General features: G+C 39.2%; 2 protein-coding genes across 6 annotated transcripts in view; one reads left to right on the top strand and one right to left on the bottom strand.

Annotated features, from left to right (window-relative positions):
- Nucleotides 1–5,976, top strand: part of LOC116594356 (protein adenylyltransferase SelO-like) — a 37,204-nt gene extending 31,228 nt beyond the window's left edge. For both annotated transcript variants that reach the window (XM_032349668.1, XM_032349669.1), the window contains exons 18-19: nt 1,476–1,555; nt 5,643–5,976. In XM_032349668.1, coding sequence (XP_032205559.1) covers nt 1,476–1,555; nt 5,643–5,765 — 203 coding nt within the window. In that variant the 3' untranslated portion in view covers nt 5,766–5,976. The remainder of the gene's footprint in view (nt 1–1,475; nt 1,556–5,642) is intronic.
- APBB1IP (amyloid beta precursor protein binding family B member 1 interacting protein) overlaps nt 1–26,012 on the bottom strand; it is a 143,972-nt gene that overhangs the window by 14,894 nt on the left and 103,066 nt on the right. For 3 of the 4 annotated variants that reach the window (XM_032349665.1, XM_032349666.1, XM_032349664.1), the window contains one exon: nt 23,616–24,251. The exons of the other annotated variant lie outside the window; for it this stretch is intronic. In XM_032349665.1, the coding sequence (XP_032205556.1) occupies nt 23,742–24,251 (510 nt within the window). In that variant the 3' untranslated portion in view covers nt 23,616–23,741. Of the gene's footprint in view, nt 1–23,615; nt 24,252–26,012 lie in introns of those variants that run through there. 4 annotated transcript variants of the gene reach the window in all.

Below are 26,012 nucleotides of genomic sequence, written 5' to 3'. Positions count from 1 at the left end.
CAATTCCCTTTGCATGTTGGTTTCCTTTTTGTTTGTATGTATTTTCTGTATATATGTGTTTTATTTTAAATAAGTACTGTATGAGTTCTTTAAAATTTGAAAAATGCAAATTGATAGACCAAAAAAAAAAAAATCCCATTTTCCCATAGTTATTATTTACTTTTTGATACATTTACTTCTAGTCTCTCTTTTTCTGTGAGTATTCATTAGGAAAAAAATGTAGTAATCATACAATGGTATAATTTAGGTCTTTCTTTCTTTTGCTAAAAGTAAACAAGGCATTTTCTCTTGCTTTTATAATGTAACATTTTTAACGGCTGCACAATATTTCTTAGAAAGTGTATGCAGTGTTTTACTTAACTATTCCCCTACTAAGTATTTAAATTGTTTCTAGTTTTCCTTAATATAAATAATAACTTTAATTTTAATTTTTTAAAAAGATTATTTATTCGACAGACAGAGATCACAAGTAGGCAGAGAGGCAGGGAGAGAGAGAGAGAGAGGAAAAAGCAGGCTTCCTGCTAAGCAGAGAGCCCAATGTGGGGCTCGATCCCAGGACTCTGGGATCATGACCTGAGCTGAAGGCAGAAGCTTTAACCCACGGAGCCACCCAGGTGCCCCTAAATAATAACTTTTTATGTTTAAATATGTTTTCATAGACTATGCTCCTACAGAATCACTGGGTCACAGGGCACTTCTTATGATATCATTAAATTATACGTCATATCTTAGAAGATCGTTAAAATCAAGTTGAAAGAATTTGTGTATTTCCTCCATTCAAGTAGCTCAGCAAACTTGAGAATCACAAAATGATGATTCCTGGAGTCCACTAAATTTCTTTTGTGCTAGTGGGGAGAAGTATCCCTCCTCTCCACTCAGTGGATAAAATATTTTCAAAAAGGCTCATCTCAACTAAAGACATAGTTTCTGGAATTTTTCTAAATGTGCCATTATTATAATTCCTTTAAAATGACAAAATGCATGTTTACTCTCAAAAATACAAATTTATAAAGAGTTTTTCCTGCATGTAACCTTTCATGTTTGCTTTTGGCAGCATTAACATTAAGCAGTCCTACTAAGTCAGATCTGAATTCTGAGCTTAAAGATGTTAAAAGCAGCTCCTTCTCTTCCCCAACCTCCACCTAGGCGAAAAGGCCTAATTCAGATGCCTTGACTACTTTCTCCGTGCTTTAGAAAGTGCTTAGGGAACTGAACATGGTGAAGAAACCAAAGTAATGATGAAACACTGAAGAGAAAAACCAAACACAGTATTGCTCGTAATGTTCCAAAAAGTGTTTTCTAAACCATAGCAGCGTACATTGTTATAACAATAAAAATGGACTGATGCCAATCATTTCTTCTCGTTTGTACCTTCCAGCACCGTTCTTAAAGCTTATCTAATTTGGGTGATAATTTCATATGGCCTGTGTGGACTTAGTAATTTATTGTTCCAAAACATGATTTTCCCCCTGAAGCTGTTAATCCTAGATATGTACTGAAGAACTGGATGGCAGAATCCGCAGTGAGAAAAGCAGAAAGGAATGATTTTTCAGAGGTAAGATGTTTGAGTCTTCTGGCTTTATTTTTATTAATTTAAATGTATTGTATTTTAAGCACACTTATGTTGTTTGTAGCATGTAGACATGCTAAACCAGACCATTGCCAGTACCAACTTCCCAGAATTCTCGCTGCCTGGTCTCCCTTTTTTTGTTTTTCAGTGAATCTTCTTTTCTCATATTTTCTAATTTATTTTTTAATGGATTTAAAATTTTAGAGATTCAGTTTATCCTATATCTGTATTATTCAAATTTCTGAGGGTCTGATTCTGCTGTTTATTGGTTATGTTTTGGACTTGTGGATTTCAATCTCTGAGATCCAGTGAAACCTGATTTTGTCAAAGATTTTATTCATTTGTTTGCGAGGGAGGGCATGAGTGGGATATGGGGCAAAGGGAGACACGAACTTCTTACCAAGCAGGGAGCCTGATGTGGGGCTTGATCCTGAGACCTTGAGATCATGACCTGAGCAGAAGGCAGATGCTTAACCGACTGAGCCACTCAGGTGCCCCAGTGAAGCCTGATTTAAGGGTGCATCTCTCCCGAGGGAATTAGCTTTTTGCTTATAGTCCATGGCACTAGCCACGTGGGTCCACTAATCCTGACATCATTGAAGATGGGATGAATGAAATATACATGAATCTGCCTGGATGAATCCCACATATAATGTTTGGCAAGACAAGACAGTGGCAAAGGCATGTGACAAGCACCCCTTAAATACAGTGCAAAACATGCAAAACTATACACCACATGGGGATGCATGCATATATAATAAAAGTAGCAACATGAATAAAGATGATAAACATCATCTTCAGACAGTGGTTACTTCGAGGTGAGGAAGCAATCTGAGTTAGGGAAGGAGACTCAGTCTGGGCTCTAATGCTATTGGAAGTATTTGATTTCTGAAGCTGGCTGGAGGGTACATGGAGGTTCATGTATTGTCCTGCAGACCTTCTTGTATGCTTCAAATACTTCATAATCAATTATTGAAAATGTAGTGCACATAATACATGTTTTAGAAGAGGACTGGTCTTGGAACTCATGCTGTCACTGTCCTGCACTGGAGTAGATGTTATCGATGCTCATGGCTCTCTTTCTTTTTTTTTTTTTAAAGATTTTATTTATTTATTTGACAGAGAACACAAGTAGGCAGAGAGGCAGGCAGAGAGAGAGGAGGAAGCAGGCTCCCCACTGAGCAGAGAGCCCGATGCGGGACTCGATCCCAGGACCCTGAGATCATGACCTGAGCCGAAGGCAGCGGCTTAACCCACTGAGCCACCCAGGCGCCCACTCATGGCTCTCTTTCTGACCCTGGTCCCACCTCAGAATCATTCCCGCCACAGCATGTATGGGTCACAACCAAGTGATCAGAGTTATGAAAGAGAAACTATATTTGCTTTTTTTTTTTTTTTTTAAGATTTACCTATTTTAGAGAGAGTGCGAGAGAGCATGCGTGAGTGGGGGAAGGGGCAGAGGGAGAGAGAGAGAATCTCAAGCAGACTCCCCACGGAGCATGGAGCCAGATGCAGGGCTCGATCTCATGACCCTGAGATCATGACCTGAGAGGAAACCAAGAGGTGGACATTTAACCGACTGAGCCACCCGGGCGCCCCTGGTTTTCGCTATTTCTCATTTGGGACTTGCATTAACTTTTTATTTTGGTAGTTTCGTTAGCCTGACAAATCCAGGTTTTCACTTTAGAAAACAGAACATTTTAAAATGCAATCTTTCTATGGCATTAAAGAGAAAGGGAAGGGGGAGGGCTCCGTGTTTACCGTTAAGTCAGCCTAAGCTGAGAGGAGGAAGCATTATTTCATTAGCTGTCCCTTGGCTTCTTTTCCCTTCCTTCCCTGTTTTTTGTTCCTTGTTGTCTTCCCTTCCCCCAGATTATATCTGATTAAGGGTGCACTGCCCACCGTGGGTGCAGAGAGGTCTTCATTGGTTCAAGTGAACATTCAGATTCACAAGACTAACACTGGCTGCTGTCGGCCCCACCCAACTCAGACGGAGGACGGACAGGCTGACCAGCAGGGAAGCATCAGGGTCCCCATTCGCAGGAGGCCTGGGGGTGACCCAGGCGAGCAGCCCTGCGCAGCAGCGAGGCTCAGGTGTGCAGAGACGAGGCCCACCCTGGGAAGATGCAGGGGCAGCCCTGGCTTAAAACCTTCCAGTTCCATAGACACCCGTATCTCTTGTCACAGCTCCATAGGCATCGTTTCCAGTGTCCCCACAAGAGACCTGCCTTGTACCAAGTCACCACACTAAACAAAGCCTGAAGCATTCTGGCAGGTATTTACAGACCTCCCATCTAGAAGCTGCTTGTTGGTCCTAAGCAATGCTATATGGTGATATATGCAGTTGTCATAGTGTCTTATCGAGTGACTAGGGGAACAGACCTAGGAAGTTAATTAGTGGTTTAATTCTCATGCAGGGAAGGAAAAAGATTTTTTTAAACTTTTGTACAGGGAACCCTTTACACATACAACTTGTATTTACCTGCTTGTATCAAACATTTCTTGAGACTCTATGTGAGGTGCTATGAAGAAGTATAGAAAAATGCATTCAGGGAGATTTTTAGTTAGCAAGTGAGATTAGATAGGTATAAAAGTAACTTTAATAAAAGGAGATGTATAGAAAGCACCTAGGGAAGTGAAGAGGGACTGTATTGATTATGATGAGTCTTCCTATTTAAAATATTAGTAATACAGTAATACCCTCTATTTGATCTCTTGGTACTTTTATAGTATAGATAATCATGAACCTTTTTCTATCGGAACCAAGCATTCCTTTGTCAATACCCAAGGAAATGACAAACCCACCAAAAAGCATATTTTAGTTGAGGTATAGTTGACATGTAACATTATATTACTTTCATGTGTATGACATGATGATTCAATATTTGTATATATTGTAAAACTATGACCACAGTAATTCTAGTTAACATCATTATAGACGGTTACAAAATTTTTTTTCTTGTGATGAGTTATTTTTTTTCCCCCCAGTGTTCCAAAATTCATTGTTGATACACCACACCCAGTGCTCCATGCAATACATGCCCTTCTTAATACCCACCACCAGACTCAGCCAACCCCCTACCCCTCCTCCTCCAAAACCCTCAGTTAGTTTCTCAAGAGTCCACAGTCTCTCATGGTTTGTCTCCCCCTCCGATTTCCCCCCACTCACTTCTCCTCTCCATCTCCCAATGTCCTCCGTGTTATGCCTTATGCTCTACAAATAAGTGAAACCATACGATAATTGACTCTCTCTGCTTGATTTACTTTGATGAGTTAAGATCGACTTTCTAGGAACTTTCAAATATGCTATACAGTATTATTAACTCTAGTCACCATGCTATATATTACATTCCCATGACTTATTTATTTTATAACTGGATAAAAATATGCATTTTGATCCTAGAAATATTGTTGAAAGAGGTGTGTTCTTTGATGCCTCAATCTATTACCAAGGCTCAAATCACAAATGAGGAAGCAGCATGAGTTGGAATCCATGCTCTTGATTTGGAAAGGCTGCAAACCACTGACATTCTTTTATTTTTGTAAATATTTTATTTATTTATTTTTTAAAGATTTTATTTATTTATTTGACAGAGATCACAAGTAGGCAGAGAGGCAGGCAGAGAGAGAGGAAGGGAAGCAGGCTCCCTGCTGAGCAGAGAGTTCAATGCCAGGCTCGATTCCAGGACCCTGGGATCATGACCTGAGCCGAAGGCAGAGGCTTTAACCCCACTGAGCCACCCAGGCGCCCCTATTTTTGTAAAAATTTTAGAAAATTATAATTCTCTTTATGCTGTAAAATAACTTCAAAGTTATTGGGACATATATATGTAGTGTTTGTGACAGGGTATGTTTTACTGTCCTGTTTTAGCATAAAACCAGTACTTCAAGGAACTTTCTGTGGGATGATAGGAATTTTAAGTAACAGCTATAGCTGAAATCTTAATAAAACATAAAACGATTAAACATTTTTAAAGAAATATAAATTTAGCCTTGTCATTCTGGGAATTTAGAAAACTGGTAAGGGTTCTGAGGAAGAAATCTGTATCTGTGTGCTTCTATTGTTTGCCAGGTCCGTCTTCTCCAGCATGTTCTTCAGCATCCTTTCCAGAAGCATTCTGCCGCTGAAAAAGCAGGCTACGCCTCACCCACTCCTTCTTGGGCTAAAGACCTCAGAGTTAGCTGCTCATCTTAGTTTAGTGTAAATAAATTAAGGAATACTCTGTCATTGAATTCGACATGAAATGATCTATTTGATAAATTCTTAATGACTAGCATTTCATAAAAAGGATTATGATTGCAAATATCTTTTAATCATATAAACTGGACCTATTCTTTGGAACAACTGTGTGATCATTTTTGTTCTAATGAAGAACTTCAGTGGAATAATAAAATATGTTTGGCAACTGTGTGTGTTACTCTCAATAACTGAAAAATCTTACGGCAATCTTTTAATGAACTTACAGGTATTCATTTAAGACATGCTACGTACCCAGTGCTGTGGGGCACATCAGATCAGTATGTAGTTTAACTGTACTCCTAGAGCCTTTTTGTTTATTATGGTAGTTTTCAAAAATTAACCAAAGTAAAGAGAATAGTATAATGAACCTGATTTACCAGCCAGCTTCTTAATTATCAACGCGTGATCAGTGTTACTTCATCTACGTCCCTACATACTTCCCCTCATTTTTAGTTAATGTTTTAATCGAGGTATAATTTCTATATCCCCACATAAGTTCCTGGATGTGTTTCACTTAATTTACAAATATTTTTGTGTGCATCTCCAAGCGTTAATGACTGAAAACACACACAATACCATTATCATATCTTAAGACAACTGAACAACTCCCTAATTCATCAAATCCAAGTACTAGTTTTTGGATTTTTCCTTTTGTTTTATAAGTCATTATCACCACTATTATCATTTTATGGTTGCTTATTTGAACTGGGATCCAAGTAAGGACTATACATTCAAATTAGATGATAAAAGCTCTTTGAGTTTCTTTTGATACTTTTGGGTACAACCACTTGCATCTTCTTTTTCCTTCGTTTTGGTTGAAGAAAGCCGGTCACCTACCCCAGAGTGTGTCCCAGAGTGTGCATTTTGCTAGTTGCATGTCTGTGTTATTGTTTAACATGTTGTTCTGTTGCCTGTATTTCTATAAACCCTCAACTTATCGGAGGAAATACTTGCCATCAGAAGGCAATTGTGGGCACTTCCACCAACAAGTACAGATTGGCTGTCTCCTTCTGTGATATCAGCAGCCACTAACAGTCATCTCCTGGACCCACTGATTCAATAAGGTTGTAAAATGATAATCTAATCCTATCAATCGTTAGCTGGAATCCTTCTATAAAGGAAAAGTTTCTATCATTAATTATTTGGTTATCCTGAGACACGGAAAGCCAAAGAACTGGCTCCCAAGCATGCTCCAAAGACAGTCAGTAGGCTTGTTGATTGGTTTTAGTATCATGAACTCTTGAATTTAAGCACATTTTGTTTTGGACTGTTGCAGTTATTATCCTAACTGATGTACGAATTGTCCCACGTATGGCCAGTGAGGTTTTATTCACGATGGCTCCTCGTGTACACGTTCCTAGAAGGTTTTGATAGCTTTGTTTTCTGATGGGGTAAGATGTTCCAGGTTCATTGTGCATATTTCTTGCCTTAGCCCTGGAGCCAGTAATTTTTCTAAGGAGACCTCATTCAGGGAAATAATATTAGAGATCACAGTTTAGATGCTTAAAGCTTTGTGAATATTTGAAACTCTTTACAGAGCTTGTTAAATGATAGCCAATATCTGAGCTAAAACCTTGCCTAAAATTAAACGATATGAGCCAAGAACAAAAAAACCAAAATAGCAAAAAGATACATTATTAAAACTAACAAAAGTCCTAACCTCACAAAATTTTAATTTATTATTTTTTTTTGTTAATGTAACAATTGCTCATGTCAAGTAATAAATGCTCATGTAAAAATGTTTTAAATAAGTATATTGAAAAGATGTGGAAGTCGTCCTTCATGCCCTACTTCCCCCTCTTTCGTATATCCATTCTGTATCCCAGAAGTAACTATGTTTTATAAGGCTTATATCTGTTCAGACTTCTGGTGTACATGTACATACTTGCATACCAACATACACTTATATATGTGTATAAGGCTTCTGTGACTAGAGGCATACTTGACATGCTGTTTTGTAAGCTGCCTTTTATTTAGCTAAATATATTGTTAAATATGAATATTGTGATCTCCTTCATTTGCTTTAATGGTTTAAAATATTCCATAGTATAGATATCCCATATTTTGTCAAATTATTTATGTATTTGGTACTCATTTGTTTCCAGACTTTTTTCCAATATATACAGCATCCTTGTCTATGTGTTTTTGCTTTTAGAGTCCTACAAATAGAATTAATTGGGTCAAAAGGTGTATGCATTAAATTTTTAAAAAATATTTTATTTATTATTTGTTAAGTAGGCAGAGCAGCAGGCAGAGAGAGAGGGGGAAGCAGGCTCCCTGTTAAGCAGAGAGCCTGATGTGGAGCTTGATCCCAGGACCCTGAGATCATGACCTGAGCTGAAGGCAGAGGCTTAACCCATTGAGCCACCCCATTTTTTTTTTTTTTAATTTTATTTCTTTGTCAGGGAGAAAGGGCACAAGCAGGGGAAGCAGTGGGAGTGGCAGGCAGAGGGAGAAGCACGCTTCCTGCTGAGCAGGGAGCCCCATGCAGGACTCTATCCTAGGCCCCCGGGATCATGACCAGAGTTGAAGGCAGCCACTTAACCAACTGAGCTACCCAGGTGTCTCTGCATTAAAAATGTTTATGTATACTGCCAAATTGAACCCCCAAAAGGCTTTACCAGTTGATATTTCCAATGACATATCACAATATCAGTTTCTTTATACTCTAAGCATTGGATATTATTTTATGTATTTTTTGCAGTCTGATACATGAAAATTTTATTATTTTAATATTAATTTTTATTATTCATGTAGCAAATAATTTTTGATTTTCATGTAGTAAATAGTGTTTCTTTTCTATCATTAATATTTTATTCTTTAATGGCACCTTTTTAAACAGGTTTTTACAAATTTTCATATATTGAATTTGGCAATTTAAAAAGTATTTTTGGATTTTATGTCTTGTTTAGTTTTGTTTATATTTTACAAAATGTATTTCCTCATATTTTCTTTTAGTATTTTTAGAATGTGTACGCTTAATCCCTTTGAGATTTATTTATTTTTACCCCATTGACAGATAATGTCCCAATACTATTTGTCAGTTTATCCTTTTCATACATGTTTGAAACACTTTTATCATATATAAGTTCTTATATCTTTGAGCTCACTGCTAGACTTTTTTTCAGCTCTTCTAGCAATGCAAGTCTTAATTATTTTGATTGTATAGTATCAACAATTAATATAATATATTTCAACAGTTACTCTGCTATCATTAATCTTTAAAAAAAAAAAAAAGATTTATTTATTTATTTTAGAGAAGCCGGGGGAAGGGCAGAGGGAGAGACAAAATCCCGAAGCAGATTCCCTGCTGAGTGCAGAGCCCAAAGCAAGGCTCCATCCCAGGACCCTAAGATCATGACCCAAGTTGAAATCAAGAGCTGGTGAACTGAGACACTCAGACACCCCCATTATTACTCCTTTAAAACATTTTCTTTGTGGAGTGCCTGGGTGACTCAGTCGGTTGAGCAGCTGACTCATGATTTCAGCTCAGGTCATGATCTCAGGGTCATGAGATTGGGCTCTGCACTGGGTGTGGAGCCTGCTTAAATTTCTCTCTCTCCTCTGCCCCTCCCCACCACTTGAGAGTACACATGCTCTTTCTCTATAAATAAAAAATAAATGTTTTTTTTGCTAGTTAATTATTTTAGTTGAATTTTTATGTGTTAATTTTCAGAAAAAAATCTTGTTGGGATATTGGTTGGTTTTTTTTTTTTTAAAGATTTTATTTATTTATCAGAGAGAGAGAGAGGGGGAGAGAGCGAGCACAGGCAGACAGAATGGCAGGCAGAGGCAGAGGGAGAAGCAGGCTCCCTGCCGAGCAAGGAGCCCGATTGGGACTCGATCCCAGGACGGTGGTGTCATGACCTGAGCTGAAGGCAGCTGCTTAACCAACTGAGCCACCCAGGCGTCCCTATTGGTTGGTTTTATATTAAATTTATAGAGTGACTTGGAAAGAATTAACATCTTTACAACATTGAGTTTTCCCATCCAGGAACATGCTACAGGCATTCTTCCCTTTGCATAGTACTACAGGACTGTAAAAGTGGCCACACAAACTAAAACCATGCAAAGTGATCAAATAATCAATGGGAAAAATTGATTGCTTTGTGATCTTCAAAAATTTTGGTCAAAACCTTAAAAACTCTTTCACTGTTGGCTATGGATATATAGGGAAATAAAATAGTAAAACTAATACTCAGTGCACTGTACTTTAAAACACTGGAAACATTGAGAAAGTATTTTATTTCTAAGAGACTTATTAAGAGTGGCTTGAACAATGCTTGTTGGCTTTTTTTTTTTGTCATATAACTCATAATACAGAACTAGGATCTTTTCTATATCTTAGTGAGTTGCCACTATTTTTTCCATAACTCCATTTATGTTCAGTTTGAATTTGACTTTCAGTATTATTGCTTTTCATTTATGTACTGCAGTTTCATCTTTACTGGCCAATTTCCTTTTTCCAGTGATCATTTTTTTAATAAAATGTCATGTGGGTTTACCACTGGGAGATAAGGAATCAGTGCAACTACACACTTTGCTGTCTATGCATAAGAATAACAAGTATACAGGTGCGCCTGGGTGGCTCAGTGGGTTAAAGCCTCTGCCTTCGGCTCAGGTCATGATTCCAGGGTCCTAGGATCGAGCCCCACATCGGGCTTTCTGCTCAGCGGGGAGCCTGCTTCCTCCTCCTCTCTCTCTCTGCCTGCCTCTCTGCCTGTCAAATAAATAAAATAAAAATCTAAAAAAAAAAAAAAAAAAGAGTAACAAGGATACAGCGATCAACCACTAACAGACTTTGAAAGAAGTGATATGATTGGTCACTGATCATGATAGTCATCTTTTACGTAGTGATTTGTGGACTGTAATGCTAACGGTGAAGTTTGTACTTTACCCAACTGTTTGGTTATAATACCATGGTAGCAAATGTTGGGAAACTAGTGTTATTTAACTGAATTGTGGTTACTGGAACTTGTGCATGTCGGAACAATGCAAAGTAAGGGCTCTCTGTATTTGTTTCCTAACATTTTATGTCCTGAAATAAAAATTTTTACAGCTTTCTTCATATAGGCTTTGAAGATTTCTCTTTTTAAAAAACATTTCTTTTCTTTCTTTCTTTCTTTTTTTTTTTTTTTAAGATTGTATATATTTATTTAAGACAGAGAGAGAGAGTGAGTCGGGTGGAGGATCACGACCTGCGCTGAAGCCACTTTAACTGCTGAGCCATCTGGGTGCCTCCAACTTTGAAGATTTCTTACATCAATTCTTAGATATGTTGTAGTTTTTGTTGTCACTGTGTTAAAAAGTGCACTTTAGTACTACATTTTCTAAATGGACTCACTGGTACATAAGACAGTTTTTGGTGTCTGTGGTTCATCTTAGCCATGTTGTTGAACATATGCAGCTTTCAGTGGACTGCTTTTGTCTTGTTTTTAACTAGATATTGACAGCACCTGAGAATTGAAAATTCTGTCTTTTTGTTCAGCTGCAAATAACTGGAAGTTGACCAACACCGTCTTATCCACATAGAGGTTTGAGTCTCACAGAGGGAAGGGTATGGCCAAGCGTTCCAGGCTGGGGCAGCAGCTCAGCAATGTCCTGAGGGCCCAGCCTTGCCTTTCATTCCCCCATCTCTTTATGGCATTGAGTCAGTCCTTCTCTGCTTGTTGCCTCATGGTCAGCAAATAACTGATGACCTCCAAGCTTTGATCCTTGGTCCAGTCTGGATGAAGGAAGGCAATGGGGAAGAAGGGAGGGCGCCTGTAACAGGGAAACAAAAATCCTTCCTAGAAATCCCCAACAGTCTTTTACTTACATCTCACTTCTATTTTTGTATTTCGTTGGCAAGGACTGGGTCACATGACCATTTCTGGCTGCAAAGTGGGTCTAGGAAACTATTTTTAGCCAGATATGTTGCCATTCCAACTAGATCTTCTGTTAATTAAGAAGAAAGGGAAATCAGATACGAGGTAGATGAAAACTCTTCATTTCTTCCTGTGATTATGAGACTACAGGCTTTCCGTATCCTCTTGCATCCAATTTGGTAATTCATGTGTTTCTTACAAAATTAATCCATCAAGATGCTTAATTTTGTTAACACATATTACATGTGCTATTTATTGTCTCATAATATTTAATTTCTTCCATATCTGTAATTTTGTCCCTATACTTGTTTCTAAACTTCTTAATATATGTTCTCAATTTTTTATCCTTGATTAAATTTGCTAAACCTTAGTCTTTTATGTTGGTCTTTTCAGGTCATTTATTTGCTTTTTTTGGTCTTCTGTTTAATTTTTTTAAATTTAATTTTATTTTTTCAGTGTTTGATTTTTATTTTGTTTGTAAGTGAAATCTGATTTCTTTAGCTTTGACTTTCCTTTAATATACTCTTGGTTCATTTCTTTATTTATTTTAACAATTTTTATTTATTTGATAGAGAAATAGCACAAGTAGGCAGACCAGAAGGCAGGGGGAGAGGGAGAAGCAGGCACTCCACTAAGCAGGGAGCACGATGAGGGACTCAATCCCAGGACTCTGGGATCATGACCTGAGATAAAAGCAGCCACTTAACCGACTGAGCCACCCAGGCACCCCAGTTTTGTTTATTTTTAATCGTATTTTCTAATACGTGAAATTAAGACTATAAAATTTCTAGTGAATACTGCTTTGGCTATTCTCATTGTCATTAGTTTCTAGGTAATCTGCATTTTTAAAAAATTTATTTATTTGGGAGATAGAGATCAAGAGCATGAGCAGGAGGAAGGGTCAGAGGGAGAGGGAGAAGCAGATTCCTTGTGAGCCAGAAGCCCAATGAGGCTCAATCCCAGGACCCCGGGATCATGACCTGAGCTAAAGGCAGACACCCAACTGACTGAGCCACCCTGGCACCCCATTAATCTGCATTTTTCATATTGATTTTATTTTTGACCTGAGAGCTCTATGGTAGTTGCTTCAACTTTCCAAGTTAAGTTCCAAGCTTCTGCTTTAGTTATTAGATTTTTGAGAGAGACCTGTTACAAGTCTGAGAGTTAGGAACTGCAAGGAGATCCAGTCAGGTGCTATTCTCACACTTTTGTGTTTTATTTCCAGGAGTTATACCAGGTTCTGACGATGAAGATCTGAGAAAAATGCCCTCATGTTTCCAGCAGGGAAAGTGGCCATTTTGAAATATGCCAGAGCATTTCATTCTTCTTAACAAGACCTGCCTGCAGGGAAGAATATTTTACCAAAGCCTACCTTAATGAGATTTTATCACAGCTTAACGGACCAGAGAAAAGCAAAATGCCCAACACCAGCCTCCTCTAGCCTTTCATGTTGGGGATGGGAAATACTTAACTCTAAGCCTCTGTAACCATCTTGTCCTACCTAAGAGGGAAAAAAACCTGGGAAGCAGTTGTGAAGTGCACAGACCAGTGCCCAGTGTCATAGGCTAACTAGGACATAGGATACTTTTCCTTCCCTACACCTCACCATCATATTACTAGAGGCATAGTAACCACAGTGCCTTTTACCCAACACATCACGTCCAGCTTTACAAAGAAATCACAAGGCATACTAAAAGGCAAAAAGCACTATGAAGATACATAGCAAGCATCAGAACCACAGTCAGATATGGCAGGAATGTTGAAATTCTCAGACCAGGATTTAAAAATAACCATGGTTCATATGCTAAGGGCTTTAATGGAAAAAGTAGACAACACACACAAAAATAGATGGACAATGTAAGCAGAGAGATGGAAAAATCTAAGAAAGAATAAAAAAGAAATGCTAGGGATCAAAACTATAAGTGAAAATGCCTTTGATGGTGTCATTAGTAGATTAGACACAGTTAATGAAAGAATCTCTGAACTTGAGGATATGTTAATAGAAATTTCTAAAATTGAAAAGCAAAGAGAAAAAAATACTGAAAACAAAACAGAATATCTGAGAACTATGGGACAACTACGAAAGGTATATTATACACATACTAGGAAGAAAGGAAGAGAAGTAATGACTGAGAATTTTCCCAAAATAATGCCAGAACCAAACCACAGATCCTCAGTGCTCAATAAACACCAAGTAGGATAAACCCCTCCCTGAACACCACCACCAGTACTTAAGCATATCATATTCAAAATCTAGAAAATCGAAGATAAATAAGAAATCCCAGAGGTTGCCAGAAGAATAAAATATTTTATAAATGGAGGAAAAAAGATAAGAATTAACATTTGACTTTACAGAAACCATGCAAGCAAGAAGAGAATGGAGTGAAATATTTCATGCATTGAGAGAAAAAACCCCACCAAACTAGAATTCTGTATCCTACAAAATTATCCCTCAGAAGTGAAGGACAGGGGCACATGAGTGGCTCAGTGGGTTAAGCAGCTGCCTTTGGCTCAGGTCATGATTCCAGGGTCCTGGGATCGAGTCCCACATCAAGCTCCTTGCTCGGCAGGGAGCCTGCTGCTCTGCCTACTTGTGTTCTCTCTCCATCTCTCTAATAAATGAAGTCTGTAAAAAAAAAAAAAAAGTGAAGGACAGATAAAGACTTTCCTAGACAAAAAAGAAAGAGAGGGGAAAAAAAAAAAGAAAGAGAGGGAGAAAAGAAAAATTTGCTGCCAGCAGACCTGCCATGCAAGAAATGCTTAAAGAAATTCTTTAGGGAGAAGAAAAATATATATAAAGAAATATAAAGAAAGAAAGAGCATTAGAGAAGGAATAAGTGAAGATAAAATAAAGTTTTATTTTTCTTATTCTTAAATAATGTAATAGATAACACTTTGTTAAAAACAACACTAACAACAGTGTATTAGATGATTATGGCTTGTAAGTAAGTGCAATCGAGGACAGTAATGATATAAGAAGCAGGAGCGAGGAATAAAAAACATATTGTTATAAAGTACTTGCTCTGCCCATGAAGCATTGGGCATATATATTTTAAATATATACTGCAAACTCCAGAGAAACCACTAACAAAGTTAAAAAAAAAAATAAGGGAAAAAAAGTATAATTGATGTGCTAAAAAAAGAGATAAAATGGAATCATATAAATGTTCAGTTAAAACTACAAATGGGGGGCACCTGGTGGCTCAGTTGGTTAAGCATCAGCTTGGGCTCAGGTCATGAGGCTAGGGTCCTGGGATTGAGTCCCACATTGGGCTGCCTGCTCAGCCAAGGGCCTGCTTCTCCCTCTCCTTCTGTTGTTCCCCCTGCTTGTGTGTGCTGTTTTTGTCTCTGCCTCTCTCTCCTTCTCTGTCAAATAAATACATAAAATCTTTAAAAAAATAAAATAAAACCACAAATGGTAGAAAAAGAGTGAAAGACAAAAGGAGAAACAAAGAACAAGGGCAGCTAGTAGGAAACAGTGACAAATATGGTAGATAGTAATCCAGCTACGTGAATAATTGATTTAAACACCGGGGTCTAAATGCACCAATTAAAAGATAAAGATTATCAGAGTGGGTCAAAAAGCAAGACCCAACTATATTCTGGCTACAGCAAATCCACTCTAAATACAGGGATACATACAGGTTAAAATTAAAAGGATTGATAAAAGATACACCAAGCTAACATAAACAAAAGACAACTGGAATCGCTGTATTAATTTCGAGCAAGGAATATCAGGGATAAATAAGCATAGTACAGAATGATAAAAGGGTTTACTTTTCAAGAAGACATAACACCTGGGGCGCCTGGGTGGCTCAATGGGTTAAAGCCTCTGCTTTCGGCTCAGGTCATGATCCCAGGGTCCTGGGATCGAGTCCCACATCCGGCTCTCTGCTCAGCAGAAAGCCTGCTTCCCCTTCTCTCTCTGCCTGCCTCTCTGCCTACTTGTGATCTCTGTCTGTCAAATAAATAAATAAAATCTTTAAAAAGAAAAAAGACATAACACCCTTTACCGTGTATGTGCCTAACAGCAGAGTATGAAAACACATGAGGCAAAAACTAATAGAACTGCAAGGAAAAATAGATGAATCCAGTATTATAGCTGGAGACTTCAACACCCTTATGTCAGAAATGGACAAATCCAGCAAGCGGAAAATTAGTAAGGACACAGCTCATCAGCCACCATCAACCAACTGGATATAATTAACATCTATTGGTTATTGTATCTCGTAACAGCAGAATACACATTCTTCGCAAGCTTACATGAAACATTCACCAAGACAGACCATATTTTGGGCCATAAACCACACTTTAACAAATTTAAATTTATTTATTTATGTATTTATGTATTTATTTACTTACTCTAAAAGATTTTATGTATGTATTTGCCAGGCAGAGCACAAGCTGGGGGAGCGGCAGGCAGAGAGAGATGGAGAAGCAGACTCCCCACCAAGCAGGGAGCCCGAAACAGGACTCGACCCCGGGACCCCGGGATCACGACTGGAGCTGAAGTCAGACACTCAACCAACCGAGCCACCCAGGTGCCCCAACAAATTTAAAAGAATATAAATCATACAATGTCTGCTCTCAAAATCATGATGGAATTAAACTATAAATTAATAGCAGAAGATACTTGGAAAATTTCCAAAGACTTAGGGATTAAACAACACACTTTGAAATAACATAGGAGTCAAAAAAGGAATCTTAAGAGGAATGAAACAGTGTTTTGTGAAAATGAAAATACAACTTATCAAAATCTGTGGGATGAAGTGCTTAAAGAGAAATTTATAAGACTGAATGCATACAGCAAAAAAGGAATGAACTAAAACCAGTAATCTAATCTTCCTCCTTGAGAAGTTAGAAAAAGAAGAGTAAACTAAATACAAAATAAGCAGAGTAAAGAAATGAAAATTAAAGCAGAAATCAATGAAATTGAAAATTAAAGCAGAAATTAATGAAATTGGAAACAGGAAATCAATAGAGAAAATTAACAATACCAGAATCATGTGGTCACATCAACAGATGCCGAAAAAAGCATTTGACAAAATTCAACAGCCATTCATAATAAACAGTCCGAACAAACTAGGAACATAGGGGAATTTTCTCAACTTGCTAAAGAACATCTACAAAAAAAGTAACACTAACATTTTACTTACTGGTGAAAAACTAGACGCTTTCCTGCTAAGGTCAGGAGCAAGGTAAGGATGTCTCCTCTCACCACTGCTTTTCAACATCATACTGGAAGTTCTTAATAAGAAAAGGAAATAGAAGGTATATAAATAGGGGAGGAAGAAAATAAACTGTCTTTGTAGATGACATAATTGTATATGTAGAAAATCAAAAAACAATTGACAAAAGAAAACTAATTAGCAAGTACAGAAAGGTTGCAGGATTCAAGGTCGTATGCAAAAATCAATTGCAATTGCATTCCTATATACCAGCAATGAACGAATAAAATATGAAATTAAAGATACCATTTTCTTTTTTTTTTAAGGTCTTATTTATTTATTTGACAGACAGAGATCACAAGTAGGCAGAGAGGCAGGCAGAGAGAGAGTGGGGGGAAGCAGGCTCCCCGCTGACAGAAAGCCTGATGCTATCCCAGGACCCTGGAATCATGACCTGAGCAGAAGGCAGAGACCTCAACTCACTGAGCCACGCAGGCATCCCAAAGATACCATTTTTATTGGTTCACCAAATATGAAATTCTTAGGTACTTTATGGAAAATATACAAAATTAAGAGATACGAAGGACAGCTAAAAGGTCTGACATACATTTCACTGGACTCCAGAACTGGATAAGGAGAGGCAATATTTGAAAACAAAATATATGAGACTTTTCCAGAAGAGTGAAATCCACATATTTTAAAATTAGGAGCTTCGGCAGATTTCCAAGCATTCAAATAAAAAGAAACCCACACTTAGATCCCAATAAGGAAAAGTCTTAAAATCATCCAGAGGGAGAAAGAAAAGATGACCAAAATGAAATGATAATTTGACAGCCAACTTCTCAATAGCATCATTGGAAGCTAGAAGATAGGGGGGCAACCTTATCAAAGAACTCACTGTTATTTAGTACTTACTAAAGTTTATGTACAGCCAACCCAGAATTTTATATACAATGACACCATCTTTCAAGAATGAGTATGTAATAAAGACATTCTAGGGGGAAAAAACCCAAGACAAAACTCAAACATTGGACAACAATACTCTGTGTGTGTGTGTGTGTGTGTGTGTGTGTGTGTGTCCAAATGAAATTCAAGTGTTCTTAAATCTTGTATTGTCCTGGTTAAAATCGTTTAACTTCAGACTTTCTTAAGTATGATGTCACTTATAGGTAGCCATTGAAAGAAAAGAAACAGGGTGTAACTTTTCAATAAGAAGATTTAAAATGGAATAAGAGAAAAATCTTTAGTTACATGAAAAGAAGATAGAAAGAAAAAAGCCCCAGAAAAATCCAGACAATATAGAAAGTACAAAATAAGATATTAAAAAAGTACAAAATGAGTCATAAAAATATATAATCGTTACAGTAAGAGTTAAAAAAATAAATTTTCCAGTTAAAAGATAGTGATGGCTGGACTAGATATAAACACAACAAAATTCACTTCTATTTATAAGTGGCAAACATGGAACATCACAATGTACAAAGTTTGGCAGTAAATGAATAGAAGGATTTTTCAGGGAAATGACCAAAAAGAGCTGTATGAATATAACAAGCAAATGGTGGTCCACAGAGGTATGCCATTCAGTTCGCCAGGAAAATACACAAATAAATTTTTATACTTAATAAAGTATCAAAATATGTAAGGCAGAACTTACCAGTACAATTAGAAGCTGTTGACCAATCCACCTTCATCAAAGGGGATTTTAACACATTCTTCCAAGTAATCAATGGATCAAGCAGACTAGATATTAGGCTGTGGAAGTCTTAAGCCACATGCCTAGGAAGGTCGTTCTAAGTAACACAGGCAGTACATGGTAACTGTACACATGTGGGTCATTTATAAAAACTGACCGTATATCAAGCCATAAAGAGATCTCAAACTTCAAAATCTGTTATCATTGACTTTGATAATTTCAGTATCATACCAGCCATTGTTTTTATGACTAAATAAAGTATGTAAAACACACAGTAGAAGCTTAAATGTTCATTTCCCTCTGAGACCCACTGAAAGCAGGAGAGTCTACTGGCATGTTAAATCTTGTTTCTTGTAAACTTGATCAAAACCCGTGTTTTGTTTTATTTTGCTTCGCAGTTATTCTATTACCTGGATCTCTGTCCTGTTGGCAACATTATGCACAAAATTCTGGAGTTATTTTAGGTTCTGATACAGGATTACTGTCTTTTTTTTTTTTTAAGATTTTATTTATTTATTTGACAGACAGAGATCACAAGTAGGCAGAGAGGCAGGCAGAGAGAGAGAGAGAGGAGGAAGCAGGCGCCCTGCAGAGCAGAGAGCCCAATGTGGTGCTCGATCCCAGGACCCTGGGATCATGACCTGAGCCGAAGGCAGAGGCTTTAACCCACTGAGCCATCCAGGCGCCCCAGGATTACTGTCTTAATACCATAGTTCCTTCATCGCTGCCTAGACCCCAAAGCTGGTACTGCCCTCACGTCCAGATTTATGGCTACGCTTTTCATGAAAGGGGAACAATTCTGGTACATTTTCAAGGCTGACCTAAGTAGACTAATGTGTAAGTAGTGTTTGTGAAGACTTTCCTGCAAGACACCAGAGATTCTGTTCTACTTGAATGAAAATCACACAGAGCTCCTGATCTGGTGCCTGGGCCTATTGAAAGCAAACTTCTGCCTCAAGATGAGGCAAAAGCAGCCCAGTCTCTAAGATTCCTGACTTAAAAGACCTTAATACTGGATTCTTTCTTTGATACTCATACAACAGAGATCAAAGTTGGTCCACCATACAGGCAAACAAGGAATGGAGTAGTCAACCCTTTTGTTCATTAAAACTATCAATAGTTTGACTGCAAAACCAGTTACTTCTTTTCAGGAGCTTTCCTAAAATTCATATTATCAAATGCTAAAGCTCACAAACATTTTAATGTTTGAATTTTTATATTTTTTCCCCTGTAAAGGAAAGTTATGGTATGGATGGGAGTTAGGAAACTGGGGCTGGGACCCAGCTCTGTGAGATGGAGGTTAAGCACATAGTCAGGCCCGATTTCTCTCTGTTAAGTTGGGAATATGTTTGAAGTGACACTTTCTGGTTCTTCTGTGAAGCCCGTAACCACCACAGCTCTCCCTTTCCCCTCCTCGGTGCCCTCATCCTACTCTCTGAGCCTTCTTGATCCCCAGTGATGGGTCCCAGTACCTCTCGTGTTATGTTCTGGCTACCAATGATGTGGCTGAGCAATGACCCTTTATTCACTCATGCCAACGAGGTTCTCTTTTATTTTATTTATTTTTTTTTTAAAGATTTTATTTATTTATTTTGACAGAGAGAAATCACAAGTAGATGGAGAGGCAAGCAGAGAGAGAGAGAGGGAAGCAGGCTCCCTGCCGAGCAGAGAGCCCGATGCGGGACTCGATCCCAGGACGCTGAGATCATGACCTGAGCCGAAGGCAGCGGTTTAACCCACTGAGCCACCCAGGCACCCCACGAGGTTCTCTTTTAGAGAATTTTCCCAGGCGGGGCTAAAAGGTAGACCACCAGTCTGTCCTGACCTCTAGACAGATGCGAAAAGAAATGCGGGAGTTGGAGAGTGAGACTGTCTTCCATCACAGGAGCTGAAAAGTGGAGTGACAACTCAAAGCGATTAACAGTGTTTGCAAAGAGAGGGACAAGGAAGCAGGCATATGGACAGGAGCAGAGATGCGGAGAGGGGAACACTAAGAATTTCCAGGTACCGGTTCTAGGCCCTGCTGGACAGTCTAGGGGCACATGTGGCTCAGGTATTGGCATTCTGCTCTGAATTGTGTAATCAAGTCCTATTTTTTGCTCAAGATGGCTCTAGATTTGCAAAGCAATCTTTGCTTTGTCACGGAAAGTCATGATCCTAATTCATGTAGTGGGTCCTTTCTAGGGTCTCTTCCTCTTCGTGATGCTGTGGCTGTGGGATGGACAGCACTTCTGCTTCCTGCTCTGGACATGACTGGAAAGTGCCATCAGGGTTTTTATACTCTGAAATCAAGTTGGCAAAGGGTTATTATATTTTCGATTGCAGAGATGCTGAATTCTAGGTTATTCTTCTCAAGTACTAATGCATTTCCTCATCTGTGAACTAGGTGGTCATTTTGAACAAATTAAGATCCAGGTAAGTCTAATGAACAATCTTCTGTCCTGAACCTCACAGGCTTGGTTCAGTAGCCTATGTCAGGTTGAAACAACTGGGACAATTCTGCGTGGCCACAGACAACCCGTGTGAGCTCTCCGTCTCCAAATCAGTTCCTAAGAAAATTCTGCCATTAACAATTTTCTTGTATTGTCCCAGAGATCTGCATATTGATCAGGCTTTCCTTAGGTCTCAGAAACACCATGTTTTTACTGCATCCGACATCAAAGATCATCACAAAACAAAAATGAACAGGAAAGGGTTACTGTGCACAAGGAGACATTTAATGGAAAGCATTTACCTTCTATCCTATCTTAGGAACATGCTTAGTTAAAGTATAGAACACTTCATCATTTTTTTAAAAAGATTTTATTTATTTATTTGACACACAGAGAGAGAGATCACAAGCAGGCAGAGAGGGAGGGGGAAGCAGACTTCCCACCGAGCAGAGGGCCCGAAGCAGGGCCTGATCCCAGGACCCCGAAATCATGACCCGAGCTGAAGGCAGAGGCTTAACCCACTGAGCCACCAGGCTCCCTCGTTTCATCAGTTTTAATTATTAAATATTTTGGCTTTAAAATCTGAATTTGTTTTTTTGTTTTAAATGTCAATTTAGAGCTTACTTCCCCCCAAATAGGAAAATAAAAGATTAATCATCTTCCTTAAGTGGAAAGTAACATCTCAGTGATTATTTATTTTGTACCCGCTTTAAGAAGATTTTGAGATGTGGAGAAACAGGAATCCTCGGTGCACTGTTGGTAGGAAGGTAAACTGCTGCAGCCACTGTTGGAAGACAGTATGGAGGTTCCTCAAACAAACACAGAAGCACCGTGTGATCCAATGATACCTCTACTGGCTATTTATCCAAAGAAAAGGAAGATACTAACTCTAAAAGCTATGTGCACGCCTATGTTTATTGCAGCATTATTTACAACAGCCAAGATATGGGAGTAAATTAAGTGGCCATTGACAGATGAATGGATAAAGAAGATGTGCTATATATACACAATGGAATATTAACCATAAAAAAAATAAAATCTTGTCATTTGCAGCAACATGAATAGACTTAGAGGATATTATGCTAAGTGAAACAAGTCAGAGAAAGATAAATCCCGTAAGATTTCACTTATATGGGAAATCTAAAAAAAAAAACCAAAAAACAATAAAAAAAGCAGAGACAAACCCTTCAATACAGAGAACAAACTGAGGCTTGCCAGAGGAGCAGAGGAGAGGGTGGTGGGGGGGGATGGGCAAAATGGGTGAAGGGAAGGGGGAGACACGGGCTTCCAGGTATGGAATGAGTAAGCCACAGGAATAAAAGGAGCAGCATAAGGAATATGGTCAATGATCTTGTAATAGCTTGTGGTGAACACAGCAGTAACATACAGAGTTCTTCAATCACAGTGTTGTACCCCTGAAACTAACACTGTATATTAAGTACACTACAAAAAAAAAAAAAAAAGTCTTTGACATGTTCCATGATTAAAAAGAAAAATAGAACCATTGAAATAAAGTTAAGAAAATCTAAAAGGGCTCCCAGAAGTCAACCTGAAAGAGAAGCGAGACAGGGTAACAGGAGCTCAAGGTAAATTAGCTATTAAAATTGAGCATCAAGGGGCCCTGGGTGGCTCAATGGGTTGAGCCTCTGCCTTTGGCTCAGGTCATGGTGATCTCGGGTCCTGGAATCAAGCCTGGAGTTGGGCTCTCTGCTCTGCGGGGAGCCTGCTTTCCCCTCTCCCTCTACCTGCCTCTCTGACTACTTGTGATCTCTCTCTTTGTCAAATTAAAAAAAAAAATTAAAAATTGAGCATCAAATTTATCTGAGAGTGGCGCCTGGGTGGCTCAGTTGTTAAGGGTCTACCTTCGGCTCAGGTCATGATCCTAGGGTCCTGGGCTCGAGCCCCGCATCTGACTCCTTGTTCCGTGGGAAGCCTGTCTCTCCCTCTCTCACTCCCCCTGCTTGTATTCCCTCTCTCGCTGACTCACTCTCTCTGTCAAATAAATATAAAAATAAAAAATCTTAAAAAAAATTTTCTGAGAGAAAACATTCCAGGTTAAAGAATGTAAATGACTGCCTTTTCCTGTCTCTAAGTATTAATTTATAGGATACTTACAACAGTGTTATAACAGAGAAGCCCCAAACTCTACACATCTCTTTTCTTCATTACTATGCTATTTGACCATCGGAAAACCAAACAATGGATGTCCAGGACCCCCATCCATCAAGCCATGAGTCTCAAAGACACTGAATTCACTCTACCTCTCCTGTTTTTCCCTCTTTCAATTTTTTTTTCCAGAAAATTCTGAAGGTCTTTGGGGGTGGAGATGGAAAATACCTCGAAGATTAACAACACTTTAGATGGCCCACGACTTTGAAAGCTATTTTAAAAGGTCAAGTACACTATAACAGGGAAAAATATTTTTAGAAATACCATCTTCAAGAAAAAAATAAACTTTATTAATTTGATGCTTCTGAACATATTAAAATGAATGAACATAAAAACATTTTTTAGTTAACATGGAAGGGAAAATGAATTCACAGAAGCGGAAACAGTGAAGATATGTACATTTAGGCAGATTCTTTAACTTCTGTGTTAGGTTAATGGTTATGAATGTATTTGAGCTACAGGGACATTTTACATCATTTCTCGACTGAATGTGTCGATATTTTACCGAAAATGAACAAGATGTCACGAAAACAGAGTAGTAAAAATGCACTTGAGGTTAGAAAAGATTATGCCCATCACAAGAAGATATTTATCCGTTTTCCTTAGGACATGTTGCCTCTTTTCTTTTGCAAAGCTTTCATTAGATCGGACATGAAATCTTGCTCTCCGCTGCCTCCCCCGCCGGGCGGTCCGGGGTTCTCTTTCCTCTTCGGGGGAGCAGGAGGCCTTTTAACGCCAACGGGGGGCGGCTTCGGGGCCTCGGGTGCAGGTGCAGGTGGGGGAGGCGGCGGGGGCGGTAGCTGAGAGCCCGCATCCCCTGCAAACGACGGCGGCGGGGGAGGCACGAAGTCCGGGGGGCCGTCGTTAAAATCAGGGGGCGGAGGAGGGAGCTCGTCGTCCTCCAGGGGTGGCGGCGGCGGGGGTGGTGGCAGAGAGTCGTCGGGCGGGGCAGGGAAGCCTCCCCTCGGGCCTTTGGCCCTGGGCACTGTCGCCGGGCTGCCGCAGACGTCTGAAGACCGTCGCACTGGAGGGGGAGGTGGTAGGCTGGACTTGGGCAGCTGGTGGGCCCTGGGCGCTCCTGGGTCGTGGTTACCGAGGGCTGGCTTCTTGTCCTTCAACAGAGCAACCACAGCATGACATTTCCACTGAAAGGAGAGATCTGCCTCCCGAGGGGTGGGGGGAGCCTCCATCGCTCAAGCCTGGGGACCACAGGCGGTTCACCAGCTAGCTCCTCTTTCCTCTGCCTTAGGAGAATGACTCCAAATGGCCCTTAACGTTTTTACTGATAGTAACATTCTTTAACGCTTATCTACTACGTCTTCTTAAGTAAATGGAACAGAAGGTCTTTACCTACCCTAATCTCAGTCTAAGGAAATTCAAAACGGAAGCAAAATGGCTCTCCTGGAATTCCCACTCGTGCCTTGGTTCCCAACACAAGCCAGCCCAGGTCCTGGGCATGTGCAGCCCTGACATTTTTCCTGGTCTGAGGAGCAGGTGTCTATGAAACAATTTTGCTTCTGTATCATACCTCTGGTGACCGAAAGGAGATGAAGAAGCTTCCCCCAAACTTCCCCAAATCTCCTGGCTTAGATGTCCTCCTTTGATTAGTACAAGGAAGATGGAAGGGAAAAATTAAACGGAGTTTTCACTAGGTTACCGGTAACCTCTGTACAAATCTGGGCACAAAGAGTAACTCTCCTAGCAGACCTTTTCTGCCTTCTCTTGCATCAGTGATTGCTGGCCTGCTGAGAACAAACGTGCTGCTCCCCAGGACTGTGAGCTACCAGGGAGCAGCCAATTACACGCTTTTCTCCTTCAGCATGACCACTTCAAGGGAGGTGGTGGGCGGACAGAGGAGGCCCACACGGAGTCCACAATCTTAGATTTACCTTCTGTTAAACCGTGTGACAGTCGGCTGTCAGGGATAAAACGAGCATCACAGGCTTAGTTATTATCTAATGCCTCAAGGTTATGATGATATCAAATGAGCCAGGTGTGTGCCTGGGTTCGAAAGAGGAAAGTCATGCAGCCCATGTTGTGGTGGAAACCACAACACCAGACTTGCTCAAAGGCTGAAGAGGCAGAGTCCTCCTTCTGCCAACGGTGGAACAGATAACAGTAACTTACATTTATATAATGTAACTTCCTCAGGAATTTCAGGCAGCTTAGCTGAATCCCTCTGTTTTAGTGATAATTATCATTGCAATTTACAATTTATCAAGCTTTTTTTTTGGCTTAACAACGCCTTACCACTGTCGATTAAATTTAGAAGTTATGTTTTGTTTTGTTTTTCTCCTACAAAGTGCCTTACGATTGAGTTTCTATTTTATTCAGTTTATTTGCTTGGCAAGATGAGCTAGTTGACTAGTGATGACTTAAAAAAAAATTCTCAACCGGCAGTTTGGGAATTGATGTTCACACAAAGCTAAGTCAGTTCTATTCTGGGATCCTTTCATTGCTTTCAGTATTTTCGAGTGTTTCTCTTCAGTTGCCTCACAGGAACCATAGAAATAAGAGCTGACGGCTCAGTGCCTGATGTCGAACTTGAGAAGCGCATAAGAATATTAGAGAAACACTTTCTACAACGGTTTTCAAAAATTATAACAGTTTCAATAAATACAAGATTTAATTCTTCCCACCATAGGCTGATGGACAAAGTGAAAGGGGGGAGTGAAGTGAAAAATTATGGAAGGTACAATTATTCAAGGCTGCTTGAATCACACATGGAAAATATTCAATGGAATAGTCAGTTGATATGTTCCCAAATAGACTAGTAACTAGATTTTAACTTTCAGCTACAATTTTCAGATTAAATAAATCTTCATTAATCTCCTCTACTGAAGAAAAAGTTATGGAGAATGTTATATAAATTT

Source organism: Mustela erminea, chromosome 6 (assembly GCF_009829155.1).
Source record: "Mustela erminea isolate mMusErm1 chromosome 6, mMusErm1.Pri, whole genome shotgun sequence".
NCBI classification, from domain to species: Eukaryota; Metazoa; Chordata; class Mammalia; order Carnivora; family Mustelidae; genus Mustela; species Mustela erminea.
This window is presented reverse-complemented; position numbering and strand designations above follow the sequence as displayed.